Below are 15,081 nucleotides of genomic sequence, written 5' to 3'. Positions count from 1 at the left end.
GAGATTCTCAACCTGACTCAGCTCTATTGGAAACACTTGAGGGAGCTTTTAAAACTCCCAGTCCTCAAGTCCACCCTCACCCACTAAATCAGAATGTCTGGAGATGAAACCTAGTCATCAAGGTTTGTTAAAGCTCCCTCGTGTTTCCCCAGTGTGCAACCAAGGTTGCAAACCACTGCCTAGAACATGAATACATTTCAAGGGGCAGATGGACTAGACCTCTCAACATTCAGGCTGCCAGATAGGGGAGAGAATGCAGGTCACTTATCACCACCCATGTGTGCAGGGGATCATGGGAACAAAGATATTCAGGGTCTTCAGATACCCTCTGATGAAAGCCTTTCCTGTGAGAAGAGCAGAGTTAAAGAGGACAGAGGGGAGAGGAGAAGATTATACTAAATATCTATCCTAGCACATTGACTGACTAAATTGAATACAAATTTCCCCCCAAATGGAACATAATTAAATGTGTAGCCGTCCCCACCATAGCTGCCTGGAGCAAGTGACCCAATTCCTTAATGTCCACTAACACAGTCATCTGGGTGAAGCTGTAGAGCACAGAACCAGGTACCCTGTGCAGTGCGTTCAAGTGGAAGTTCTAGTCTACTGTGTAGTCCTTGAGCTGATCTGCTTTAGAATCACCTGGGAGGCTGTTAACCTGCAGACCTGTAAAATCAAAATCCCAAGAACAGTCCCAGGAATCTGCATTTTTAACCAGTAAGCCAGTTGATTCTTAAGAACTTGGAAGTTTGATCACCACTTGCCTAAATGGTTATCTCAGCGAATTCTTAGCTGATATGTAGGCCAAAGTTGTCCCACCAGTGGACCCAATTGGCTAGGCCAGTTACTGATTCCTTCTAGAGGCACACACACACATTTTTGAACAATAAACTTACCAGATAAAATCTATAGTATATATACCAAATAGCCCATAAAACTCTGAGAGTTACTTTTTTAAATGGTGGTGGGAGTTGTATACTCATATTACCCATTACTGTCTTGCTCAACATTATAGATACCTCTATGGCAAACTGTTTTAAGTATCTCTAATGGCACCACATTTTTCTTTTATGAGGATAGGCCTATTTTTGGAAGTAGATAAGCATCATTTGGAGTGAAATATGATGAATAAAGTGGGTGATTATGTTGAATCTGTTTTGTTATTTTAAAATTCATTAAAAAAATTCTTAAGTGACCACACTATATGATCAGTATACTTTTTAACTCCAAAAGACATGCCTTAATAATAATTTAGAATATTTTGTCTAAAACAGAATGGTTTTAGTTTATTGCAAAGTAAAGGAGGACAGTCTTTTGGATTTACCAATTCCAGTGTGTTTTGTGTGAAATCAACCCTGTATCGCATTTTGTATTTGAAGGTGTATAAGCCACATTGCATTTTAAAACATGTGATTCTTTTACGAGAAATCATTGTGGGGATAGAAGAAGATCAGCACTTCATTTCTGTTTACTGGGGGGAGACTTGCAGGGGAGGTGCCACTGTGGAGACAGGATGGTCTTTCAACTTCATTAAAGTTCATGGGTTAACCTTTGCATCAGAGCCAAAGGACAGAATCACAGAATAGACAGAACAACCTGTGTTCTGTGGTGGCTTGGGCTGGGTAGAATTGCAAATGTACTTTATAATCAGATTTTGAATAGAATTCAGGTTGAACAGAGTGGTGAGATAAGTCCATGTAAGAGTAAATGCTGTGGGCAGTCCTAAAAGGTTTGATTTGACCATCCTGGGACCCAAAGTGCCTATTTCCAAAATGAAAGGATATATTTTACGGGCAGCATTGACCTTCCCAGAGTGTGTGGGCAATGCCCTTGATAATAACACAAAGGGAGTTTGAAGTTTTCCATTTTCTGCTGGTCTAGGGCCATTGACTGCACTCATTGTGTGCTTATCACCATGGAGGCAGGCTCATGTTCTAAAGCGTCCTGTCTGAGGCTTGCATATATTCTTGGAGGTCTTTAATTTCTCCAAGCTGAACAAAATTGAACACATAGATCACTAAGCTTTGATGTTCTGAAGGTAAAGATTTCAAAAAAGCAGGTACTAGTTTGCCTAGAACAATTGGAACAACATAAAGCTAACCTGATGTGGAGACTGAATTACAATCCTCACATTCATCAATAGGAAGGCGATTTGAGACATTCAGGTGACAACTTGTCCCTGCACATTATTAACTGATTCATTTAAAGATTCATGTTGGAAATGAAAAGTAAGGGAAAATCCCTTGTGACTTTGTTCTACTTACATTTTTTTGAATTCATTTTTTGAAAAGGCTCTTTTGGGCAGTAAAAGTTATTCTCAGTTCTATTGGTTTGGACAAAAGGGAACCGTGTGTGTGTGTGTGTGTGTTCGTAGATTGGGAGAGTTGCCTGTAACTGCTTTCCTGGGCCATTTGCCTGGTTTCATGTGACACATTTTTCTGGCTTTCCTATTTACTGAAGAACTCCATTTTGACATTCACTAGAAACAATCTGTCCCACAGACTCCCACCCTCCCTTAAACGCTCTACTTTGTCTTGGATTAGGATATTGCCTTCCAAATTAAAAAAAAACAAAAACAAAAATACACAATGATTGGGCAACATTGCTTCCAGAGGAGCTTAACTGTTCAAGGGTTAAAGACATGGAAAAATTATAACTTAAGTACTGCAGCGACCAGGGGTTGATGAAGAAAGGTAGCTTTGTTTGGGTGACGTTTGGGCTCTGTTAAAACAGACAAAATATCTTTTTTTGGTCTTATGGCGTAGGCAGGATTTTATGCGCTTAAAAGCAAATCTTCAACTGCATTCTCATTCTCTTACATCAGCCTGCTTCTCCCCTTCCCTCTCATGTGGCAAAACAATAAACAAAGTGACCACTGTTGGTTCTCTGGGTCTCTCTCTCTCTTTCTAGAACAGGCTCCCAGGATGGAAATCTTTAGCCATTTAAACTCTGAAAAGTCCTGCTCCTCTAAGAGAGGACGTTTGCTGAATGTTTGCTTGCTGGAGAGTGTCCCATGGTTGTCAGCTTCCAAGGGGTTATGCAGAAATCCAAGCTGCTTGGGCAGCTGGGGTGGTGGCACCCTCATCCTGGGAGGAATCCCTGCCTTGGGATCTCTGTTTTCTTTTTCCTCAGCATGTGTAAAGTCAGTGCTTTAGGTTGCAGGGTGTGGCAAGAACGCCAGAAAAGCATTGAAAGTACTATTTGTTCTTGAAAATGTTACAGTTAATCTCCTGGTCCCAGTCTAAGGGGAAGAAAAGATCTTTGAGAAGAAAGGCAATGAAAAGCAAGCACATATGTGCCTTCTCTGACTGGGGTTTCAGATTTGTTAATACTGATGAAAGCAAAGAAAACAGTTTCAGTGGTTTCAGTTCAGTTCAGTTCAGTCGCTCAGTCGTGTCCGACTCTCCGCGACCCCATGAATCACAGCACGCCAGGCCTCCCTGTCCATCACCAACTCCCGGAGTACACTCAAACTCATGTCCACAGAGTCGGTGATGCCATCCAGCCATCTCATTCTCCGTCGTCCCCTTCTCCTCCCGCCCCCAACCTTTCCCAGCATCAGAGTCTTTTCCAGTGGTTTAAGCAGTGGTTTTTAACCTGAGATCTGTGAGTTCCCAAGAGGCCCACAGATGGTTTTCCAGGAGTATACTGAGGGGCGAGAGTTGGGGTGTTGGACCCTCTAAAATTGAAAAGAAATATTTGTGCAAATAGGCCTTTGTTGGAGAGAGATCTGTTGATCCTCTTTCAGTTCAGTTCAGTCGCTCGGTCGTGTCCAACTCTTTGCGACCCCATGAACTGCAGGACACCAGGCCTCCCTATCCATCACCAACTCCTGGAGTCCACCCAAACTCATGTCCATTGAGTCGGTGATGCCATCCAACCATCTCATCCTCTGTCGTTCTCTTCTCCTCCTGCCCTCAATCTTTCCTAGCATCAGGGTCTTTTCAAATGAGTCAGCTCTTTGCATCAGGTGGCCAAAGTATTGGAGTTGCAGCTACAAAATCAGTCCTACCAATGAACACCCAGGACTGATCTCCTTTAGGATGGACTGGTTGGATCTCCTTGCAGCCTAAGGGACTCTCAGGAGTCTTCTCCAGCACCACAGTTCAAAAGCATCAATTCTCCAGCACTCAGCTTTCTTTATAGTCCAACTTTCACATCCATACATGACCACGGGAAAAACCATAGCCTTGACTAGATGGACCTTTGTTGGCAAAGTAATGTCTCTGCTTTTTAATATGCTGTCTAGGTTGGTCATAATTTTCCTTCCAAGGAGTAAGCGTCTTTTAATTTCATGGCTGCAATCACCATCTGCAGTGACTTTGGAGCCTAGAAAAATAGTCTGACACTGTTTCCACTGTTTCCTCATCTATTTCCCTTGAAGTGATGGGACGGGATGCCATGATCTTAGTTTTCTGAATGCTGAGCTTTAAGCCAAGTTTTTCACTCTCCTCTTTCACTTTCATCAAGAGGCTTTTGAGTTCCTCTTCACTTTCTGCCATAAGGGTGGTATCATCTGCATATCTGAGGTTATTGATATTTCTCCCAGCAATCTTGATTCCAGCTTGTGCTTCATCCAGCCCAGCATTTCTCATGATGTACTCTGCCTATAAGTTAAATAAGCAGGGTGACAATATGCAGCCTTGACGTACTCCTTTTCCTATTTGGAACCAGTCTGTTGTTCCATGTCCAGTTCTAACTGTTGCTTCCTGACCTGCATTCAGGTTTCTTAAGAGGCAGGTCAGGTGGTCTGGTATTCCCATCTTTCAGAATTTTCCACAGTTTATTGTGATCCACACAGTCAAAGGCTTTGGCATACTCAATGAAGCAGAAATAGATATTTTTCTGGAACTCTCGCTTTTTCTATGATCCAGCAGATGTTGGCAATTTGATCTCTTGTTCCTCTGCCTTTTCTAAAACCAGCTTGAACATCTGGAAGTTACGGTTCATGTATTGCTGAAGCCTGGCTTGGAGACTTTTGCGCATTACTTTACTAGAGTGTGAGATGAGTGCAATTGTGCGGTAGTTTGAGCGTTCTTTGACATTGCCTTTCTTTGGGATTGGAATGAAGACTGACCTTTTCCAGTCCTGTGGCCACTGCTGAGTTTTCCAAATTTGCTGGCATATTGAGTGCAGCATTTTCACAGCATCGTCTTCCACTATTTGAAATAACTCAACCGGAATTCCATCACCTCCACTAGCTTTGTTCGTAGTGATGCTTCCTAAGGCCCACTTGACTTCACATTCCAGGATGTCTGGCTCTAGGTGAGTGATCACACCATCGTGATTATCTTGGTCATGAAGATCTTGTTTGTACAGTTCTTCTGTGTTCTTGCCACCTCTTCTTAATATCTTCTGCTTCTGTTAGGTCCATACCATTTCTGTCCTTTATTGAGCCCATCTTTGCATGAAATGTTCCCTTGGTATCCCTAATTTTCTTGAAGAGGTCTCTAGTCTTTACCATTCTGTTGTTTTCCTCTATTTCTTTGCATTGATTGCTGAGGAAGGCTTTCTTATCTCTCCTTGCTATTCTTTGGAACTCTGCACTCAAATGGGTATACCTTTCCTTTTCTCCTTTGCTTTTTGTGTCCCTTCTTTTCATAGCTATTTGTAAGGCCTCCTCAGACAGCCATGTTGCTTTTTTTCCATTTCTTTTTATGGGGATGGTCTTGATTCCTGTCTCCTGTACAATGTCACGAACCTCCATCCATAGTTCATCAGGCACTCTATCTGTCAGATCTAGTCCCTTAAATCTATTTCTCACTTCCACTTTAGTCTAAAGTAAAAAAAAAAAAAATTAATTATTTTTGGCAGTTCTTTATTTTCTATTGTGGTAAAATCACATAACATAAAACTTACCATCGTGATTACCATTTTAAAGTGTATATAGTTCAGTGGTATTAAGTACATTCACGCTGATGTACAACCATCCTCACCATCCATTCCCCTAATTCTTTTCATCTTGTAAACCTAAAGCTCTGTATCTATTAAACAATAACTCCCTATTCTCCCCCAGCCCCTCGCAATCACCATTCTCCTTTCCATGATTTTGACTACTGCAAGTAAGTGGAATCATGCAGTATCTGCCTATTTGTGACTTTCTTATTTAACTTCTCATAATACCCTCCACATTCATCATGTTGTAGCATGTGTCAGAATTTCCTTTCTTTGTAAGGCTGAATAATATTCCATTGTATGTATGTACCACATTTTGCTTATCCATTCTTGGGTTGTTTCCATGGTTTAGCTATTGTGAATAATGCTATGGATGTGGGTGTACAACATAACTGTTTTTTAAAAGCAAGTTCATAAGCACAAGTTTCCCCTTTTTTCTTTTGAGTTGTATATTAAGAGATTTTCAGAATCTGTGAAGCGTCTGGTGTCTCAGCCGACTTTCAAGTTCTGAGTGAGTGTGCTTTGCACACACGTGTGTTCTTCCCCCAAGGGCCAGGCTCTGGATGCTGTTATTATCCCTAAGGAGATAATAAGCCAGAGTATAGACAACAAAGGGCTGGGACGGCAAGGGACTGGGACATCCTAATGAGCCTTCTCCAGAACTGACTGCCATCACTTTGCCTCATTCCCTTGTTGGGTTACCACAGTCATACTGCATAAAGGACTTTTGCATACTGCATAAAGGAACCCCTTTCTATGTTGGAGAGCGAGCAGAGGAAGGACCAATATATTTCTCCCCCCAGTCCCCAGAGCCTAGATCTGCCCCCTTTTCATGCAACTGGTAATATGGTGCCTCCAACGGTGAGTCTGGGTTTCTAAATCAGACTTGGATTTGAATTCTGTCTCTCCCACTATCTGCTGAATTATTTAGAGGCAGTTATTAAAATTCTTTGAACTTTAATTTCCTCATTTGTAAAATGGGGATAAAATACTTACCTTGAAATAATATTATTAAGAGTAAATGAGATGATGTCCATAAGGTGCTTAGTGCTGAACCTGACATGTAAATAGGATGCCTCTTCATTAAAACTTGAACTCCCTGCTAGAAATCTAAAGATAGGGATTTCTAATGTGAAAACATTGCTAAATCTGGGCAAGAGTTTTTTCTTTGTGAAATTTTGGAGAGTGAAAATCAGCAAGTCTACCAAATAAACTGAAAAGAAAAATCTGGTCTTAGTGGCTATAAAGATGGAGGCATTAAAGGGTACGCTGGGAGGGGAACAAGAGAAATAAAGGTCTGTTATTATCTGTAACATGAACACTCTCTGACCTCTGCAGTTGTTGGCAAAAGAGAGACAGGCTGTGTCACTCCATAGGGACATTGTTGACATGCCCTCACATCTCCACTATACAGGAGCAAAACTCCTGCTGAGGAACTAACTTGCATTCTTTTGAATATTTTAAAAGATTATAATCAACTGAATGATGAAGAAAAACAAAACACTGTTTACATATAAACATCAATAGAATAAAAAACAGGAAACAGCAAATCCCATACATAAAAAGCCCTCTAAACCAAGTTATTGTTTAATGTTTTTACTATGTCCCTGTTTATACAGAATTAATTTTATATAGCTGCTACCAATGTGCATATGCTATTCCAAGTTCTTTTTTCCCACTAATTTATATAGATTCCCTCCATATCTCTATAGTCCTAATATTTAACATTGCAAGTAGCAATATTTATGTTGATTTGTTTTATGTTGGGGTTGTTTTTTTTTACTCTAAAATGAATGCTTCTGTTACATAACTATTCAATGCCGTTTCAATAAAAATTCCTCCTTCCTTGGCAAAAACTCTGATTAATATTATGACATTTGTCATCTTTTATATTAGTACTAAGTGAGGCCACCAGCGGTGTATAAATATACCTGAAGTGGAATTATTCCCTTTTTTCTGTTAATACTGGCTTTGTAATTTTCTTTCCGTGTGTGAAATTAATGAGAGTGGAGCAAGTATCTTACAGTTGTTTCAATTTTTACTTATAAAATTACACTGAATGTTAACATTTTCCTGTTTTTAAAACTGAATTATTTCTAACCCCCTTCCTGTGAATTATCTAATCAGGAAGTTGGCAAATTATGGACCTTGGCTGAATATGGCCAGCTACCTGTTTTTAGAAATAAAGCTATTGGAACACATCTGTGTTCATCTGTTTGCATGTTGTCTCCTGCTGCTGTTAAGTTCCAATGGCTGAGTTCAGTAGTTGCAACAGAACAGAGTCTGAAATATTTAATATCTGGCTTTATTCAGAAAACGTTTTCAGACTCTAATCCCATCTCTTAGCTCTTACTCATTCTTGTTTCTACTACACTTTGTGCTCCTGTAATATCAAAGTACTGTAGCTCTCCACATGTTGTAATTATTTATGTCTGAGTATCTTCACACATGCTCTTCCCTCTGTCTGAATTTTCCCAATTCCACCCTGCCAGGAAGGCTCACCCTTCCAAACTCTTCTGGAGGGGTGCTCATCCTATAAAGTATTCCTTTTATCCAAATTCACAACTTTACTTTTTGTTAGATGTTGTGGTCATGTATGGATGTGAGAGCTGGACTGTGAAGAAAGCTGATCACCGAAGAACTGATGCTTTTGAACTGTGGTGCTGGAGAAGACTCTTGAGAGTCCCTTGGACTGCAAGGAGATCCAACCAGTCCATTCTAAGGGAGATCAATCCTGGGTGTTCATTGGAGGGACTGATGCTAAAGCTGAAACTGCAATACTTTGGCCACCTCATGCGACGAGTTGACTCACTGGAAAAGAGTCTGATGCTGGGAAGGATTGGGGGTGGGAGGAGACGGGGACGACAGAGAATGAGATGGCTGGATGGCATCACCGACTCGATGGACATGAGTTTGAGTGTACTGCGGGAGTTGGTGATGGACAGGGAGGCCTGGCGTGCTGTGATTCATGGGGTCACAAAGAGTCGAACACAACTGAGCAACTGAACTGAACTGAACTGAACTGAATTGACAGTTGGAACGAGAATCAAGAAAACAGTGCCTGGGAAAGCCCTTCATAAAACTTATGAAAGTCACTACTTCTAATAATAACTGTTATTATACTTGGCAACATCAGTGTCCACTTTTGTTTATACTTTTATTTCAACCCATTCACAGGGAGGTTTTTAGACCAAAGCACCCCAACCGGCTCTCATGGAGTACAGGATCTAAGAACACCTTTCCCATAATCCCTCTTTGTTAAATAATAACAACAAGGGTGCCAGGTCTAGTTATTTAGGCAGTGCTGTAGGCTGATTCAGATCAATCAGATGTGTCTCATCAATTACTAACATTAAGCTAACTCAAACCATCAGCCAGCCAACCAAACAAAAGAGCCCAACTCTCAGAGTTGTCTTGTTTGACTCCAGAGAACAAGGTTGGAATCCTGGAGAAACAATAAATATGCTAAATCAAAAAGCTGCTTTATCCATTTGCTGCAGATAATTATGTTGAGTACATAGCTCTGTACTACTACGTGTATAGAGCTATATATAGATCTCTATTTTTTTGTCTATCTAATACATATTTATTTTTAATAGATCTGCATTCCTTTCTCAGCATCTCCCTTCCTTTGAAAATCAAAACATCTCATGGAAAATATTTTCATGAAATCTAATATATATAAAAACTGTAATAATATGTGTGTGTACTAATTTAATGATGATGTCCAGTGGATCCGGAAGGAGCTTAGAGATTTCCATTTGCTTTGTGAAAAGTTTAATATGTGTGTTGAAAGCCACAGGCGAAGGTTCAGATTACGCCAAGCAAAAGCTGGGGTGGTTCTGAATGCTGAGTCCCAGAGACAAAAGCTCTTAGTTATAACTGCATTTCTGGAGAGGAGGGCGCCAGTGCCTTCACCACTTCCATTAAGGAGCAACTACCTCTTTTAGTGGTGCTTTTCTCTCAGGAAGTGCAATACATAGTAAGGGCAGAAAAATAAGCAAAGGAGGAAATTTGCTATTGATTTTCTTTTCTTCTGTGAAATTACATGAAAGCTCAATGGCTTGTAGCAGTAACTTAGTCAATAAAGTTCCATTTGAGACCACCTTGAAGTTTAATTCTCTCCTGATCCTTTTAAACTTCCTCTAGTGTTGGATTCTTTTGTATTTAATTGTTTTTAGTGATGAGATGCTATGAAGCTTTTTATTCACAACACCACAGGGGATTTTGCTAAAGATAAAACTGTGAAATATTCCCAGACAGTAAAGTCCCATCCATCCTTTTTGGTTAGAAGTCAACAGTGCTGAAAACCAACCTTGAAAACCCAAGGGAAATAGACAATGAAGGTGAATATAGGACTCCTTATTATAAAACAATTTTTCAGTATTAGAGAGTTGCTGGATCTTCTTGGGTTTGAGCTGTGGTGAGAATAAGCTCATTTTTCTCCTGTGGAGTGGAGAAGGCCCTATATGTCAGACTTACCATTATCTGAGTGTACATTTTGGTCAAAACAACTTGCTAATGTTTATTGAACATTTACTATATACTTGATAGTTTGCTGAGTCTTTATATGGTTTCTGTTCTATAGGGAAGCAATAAGTCGCCTGTGTGAAGCTGTCCCTGGGGCAAATGGAGCCATTAAAAAGCGAAAGGTAAATAAATAATGGTGTGGGTTTTTTGTTTTATATTTCCCTAACTATGGGAAAGAAAGATAATATTGAAATAGTTGTTTGTTCATTCCACCACATGACCCAAGGTCCAAAATAGCCTTGATTAGTTGGCATGCTATCTGAGATGCACTCAAAGTTGTTCTTCTCCTTCAAATTTTCTGACTTGCCAGACATTGTCTGAAATGGTGATGCCTGGAGGGACAGTGTGGAGAAAGCACCTGAGTCTTTCCAAGTTAGAAAAAATCTGGTTGCAGGGTTGGGTCTTTACTTACCTTTGTTTCTGTAAGTTAAGTTGTTGACAAAGTGACCAGTTTTGATACCTTCCAATTTCAATATTTTATAATGTATGTATTCTGCATTTTAACATTTTATGCTTTTAAGATTCCATGGCCTATTTTCAAATGGAACCATGGGTACTGGTAGCAGTAGAATAGGAAATGGGTAGAAGGAGCTTTTTTTGCTGAAAGAAAGCACAAGACTCTATGTTAGACTTGGATTTAAACCCTGTCTTTGCCCCTAGTAACTGTGTGACCTTGAACAAGTCATTTCACCATTTGGATCCTTGACTTCCTCATCTATAAAATGGGAGAAAATAGCATGTACTTTATAGAGTTAGGTAAGAATTAAATGGAGAAGGCAATGGAAAGCCACTCCAGTACTATTGCCTAGAAAATCCCATGGATGGAGGAGCCTGGTAGGCTGCAGTCCGTGGGGTCGCTAAGGGTCGGACACGACTGAGCGACTTCACTTTCACTTTTCACTTTCCACTTCCACACATTGGAGAAGGAAATGGCAACCCACTCCAGTGTTCTTGCCTGGAGAATCCCAGGGACGGGGGAGCCTGGTGGGCTTCCGTCTATGGGGTCACACAGAGTCGGACACGACTGAAGTGACTTAGCAGTAGCAGCAAGAATTAAATGAAGTGATGTGTACATCACAGTGCTTAACATGGTGTCTGGGTTTCATTAAACTTTCAATGATAATGGTAGTTAGTATTATTTTATTAGCACATTACCGACCAGGAGTTTTTGCGGAAATGAATGCCTGCAGCCAGTGGTTTGTTATATGACTGAATAATGAAACACTCTGGTCAATCTTGTTTGGGTAACAAAAGATGTATTAATAAGTCTCTGCCAATTATGTATTATTTCCTAGAATAGTGCTTCGAAGTCCAAAGGAGAGATTCAAAGGCTCTTAAGATAGCCATATCAGTTATAGAACTGTAGATTGCTTAAGAGGGGAAGGATTTTTAGAGCTGTCCCAGGGAAAACCCTCTCACTTTGCTGGCATCTAAATTATGGCTCAACGAGACTTGCCTTGAGTTACTAGAATGATCAAGGTCAGTGCCAACTGTCAAAGCCAGGTTTTCAGTCTCAGCTTAGTGCTCTATTACCATACCACCCTAATTTTTTTTTTTTTGGCCACCCCACAAGGCATTTGGGATCCTAGTTCCCAGACCAGGATCAAACACATACCCCTTGCCTTGGAAGCATGGAGTCTTATCCACTGGATCACCAGGGAAATCCACGCCTCATATTTTTATCATTGCTCATTATTTCTTAAGGCTGAATCCACTGTCACCCAGAGTGACTCAAGTGAGCCACATTGTTCAGGAAACTTTGATGAATGGCCCTTTAATTCTATTAGAACTACCATTAGTAGTTTCTTTGACAGAACCGGTGATCTGTCTATAGCCTCTAAACTCCTCCTACCTCTCATCAGTTCAGTTCAGTTCAGTCGCTCAGTCGTGTCCGACTCTTTGCAACCCCATGAATCACAGCACGCCAGGCCTGCCTGTCCATCACCAACTCCCGGAGTACACTCAAACTCATGTCCACAGAGTCGGTGATGCCATCCAGCCATCTCATCCTCTGTCGTCCCCTTCTCCTCCTGCCCCCAATCCCTCCCAGCATCAGAGTCTTTTCCAGTGAGTCAACTCGTTGCATGAGGTGGCCAAAGTATTGCAGTTTCAGCTTTAGCATCAGTCCTTCCAATGAACACCCAGGATTGATCTCCTTTAGAATGGACTGGTTGGATCTCCTTGCAGTCCAAGGGACTCTCAAGAGTCTTCTCCAGCACCACTGTTCAAAAGCATCAATTCTTCGGTGATCAGCTCTCTTCATAGTCCAACTCTCATAACCTCTTCAAATAGGAGGTTGTGACTGGATGATCCCAACAAACGGTCTTATTGGCTTAAGACTTTCTCATTTCAGGATTAGTGGGAGTCCACACTGGAAAACAAAATAAAGCAAACCAGGCTATCATCTTTCCAGAAAGTAAACATGTAAAGAAAAAAGAGAAATTATTGAGTTAATTCCTTGATAGCTAGATTTGTACAGTATGTGCATGTACACTCAGTTGTGGCCAACTTTTTGCAATCCCATGGACTGCAGCCTGCCAGGCTCCTCTGTCCATGGGATTTCCCAGGCAAGAATACTGGAGTGGGTTGCCGTTTCCTACTTCTGAGGATTTATTGAGTACTTAATACATGCCAGGGACTCTTCTATGCACTTTATATTTTCAATATTCTTTTTCGTCACAATTTGAAAAATTGTGTTAAAAATACACATAAAATTTACCATTGTAACTATTTCTAAGTGTGTAGTTAAGTGAATACATTTATATTGTTGCTCAATCATCACCCCCGTCTATCTGCATTACTCTTTTTTTTTAAGAAAGAAAATCATTTATTTGAAGAACAGAATATATTTAGAATTGTTTGCTTCTAAAAAAGCCCATTTTCCCCAAGCCTTCACTTTGTAATTTCGTATTAAGCAATGAAGTTATTTTACACAATCTAGTTAAACAATTTAATGGGAATAAGCCCATAACTCTTTTTTTACCTTGTAAAACAGAAAGTCTCCACCCATTAAACAATAAATTTCCATCTCTTCCCTTCTCCAGCCCCTGGCAACCACCATTCTACTTTCTATCTCCATGATTTTGACTAATCTAATTATCTCATATAAGTGGAATCATGCAGTGTCATATTGTGATAGGCTTATTTCACATTACCTCACATAATGTCCTCATGGTTCATCCATGCTGTAGCATATGTCAAAATTTCCCTCCTAATTAAGACTGAATAATATTTCATTGTATGTATATATCACATTTTGCTTATCCACCAAGTGTTGATGGACACTTGTGTTACTTCCATGTTTTAACGATTGTGAATAATGCTGCTATGAACATGGATGTACAAATATCTCTTTAAGTCCTTGCTTTCAGTTCTTTAGGGTATATATAATAAGAAGCAGAATTGCTAGCTGCTGCTGCTGCTGCTAAGTCTCTTCAGTCGTGTCCAACTCTGTGCGACCCCATAGATGGCAGCCCACCGGGCTCCCCATGGGATTCTCCAGGCAAGAACACTGGAGTGGGTTGCCATTTCCTTCTCCAATGCATGAAAGTGAAAAGTGAAAGTGAAGTCGCTCAGTTGTGTCCTACTTAGCGACCCCATGGACTGCAGCCCGCCAGGCTCTCAAATCCCCGTCCATGGGATTTTCCAGGCAAGAGTACTGGAGAGAATTGCTAGATCATATGGTAATTCTAGTTTTAGTTTTTTGAGGAGCTGCTACCCTCAATAAGCTATTGTACCATTGTACATTTCTACTAATAGTGCACAAGGGTTTCAATTTCTCCACATCCTTGCCAGCACTTGTTATTTTCCCTCCCTTCCTTCCTCCTTCCTTCCTTCTTTCCCTTCCTTCTCCCTCCCTCCCTCCCCTTTTTTTCTTGCTTGCTTTCTTGTCTTCCTTCCTTCTGACTAGTTATAGGTCTACCCAGATTTTCTATTTCTTAGTGATTTAGTCTTTGTAGGTTTTATGTCTCTGGAAATTTGTCTATTTCATCTAAGGAATCTGGTGTGTTGACATACAGTTGTTCATAGTATTTTCTTTTACTTCCATAGAATTGGTAGTATAGTCCCCACTTTCATTTCTGATCTTTCTAATTTGTCTTCTCTTTTTTCTTAACTTATTTAGCTAAAGGTTTGTCAGTTTGGTTGATCTTTTTGAAGAACCAGCTTTTGATTTCTTTGATTTTCTGTATTGCTTTTCTAGTCTCTATATCATTTATCTCTGCTCTAATCTTTATTATTTCTTGCCTTCTTCTAACTTTGGGTTTAATTTATAAACTTTTTTGATTTCTTTAAATTGTAAATTTAGGTTGGTTTAAAATTTTTTATTGAAGTATAGCTGAAATACAATATTGTGTTTGTTTCAGGTGTACAGCACAGTAATTCAGTTATACCTGTATATGTATATATATTTCTTCTTCAGATTCTCTTCCCTTATAGATTATTGCAAGATATTGAGTATAGTTTCCTGTGCTTTAAACAGTAGGTCCTTGTTGGTTATCTATTTTATAGCTAGTAGTATATATGTTACTCCAAATCTCCTAATTTGTCCCTCCTCCCACTCCCTAAGTTAGGTTGTTGATTTGAGATCTTTCTTTTTTAGTGTGTGTTTATACCTATAATTTATAATGTTATATTATAGTTATAAAAGCACCGCTT

At 40.0% G+C, this 15,081-nt stretch overlaps 1 protein-coding gene across 1 annotated transcript in view; it reads left to right on the top strand.

Moving 5' to 3' along the window:
- SHC4 (SHC adaptor protein 4) overlaps positions 1–15,081 on the top strand; it is a 136,634-nt gene that overhangs the window by 66,710 nt on the left and 54,843 nt on the right. Inside the window, exon 3 of the mRNA XM_088839590.1 lies at positions 10,484–10,547. Within this exon, the coding sequence (XP_088695716.1) occupies positions 10,484–10,547 (64 nt within the window). The remainder of the gene's footprint in view (positions 1–10,483; positions 10,548–15,081) is intronic.

The sequence above is a fragment of the Moschus berezovskii genome, chromosome 9 (genome assembly GCF_049115385.1).
Source record: "Moschus berezovskii isolate FMDL1 chromosome 9, NW_MosBer_1.0, whole genome shotgun sequence".
Classification (NCBI taxonomy): domain Eukaryota; kingdom Metazoa; phylum Chordata; class Mammalia; order Artiodactyla; family Moschidae; genus Moschus; species Moschus berezovskii.
The sequence above is the reverse complement of the archived record's forward strand: the minus strand, read 5'-3'. Positions and strand labels throughout refer to the sequence as shown.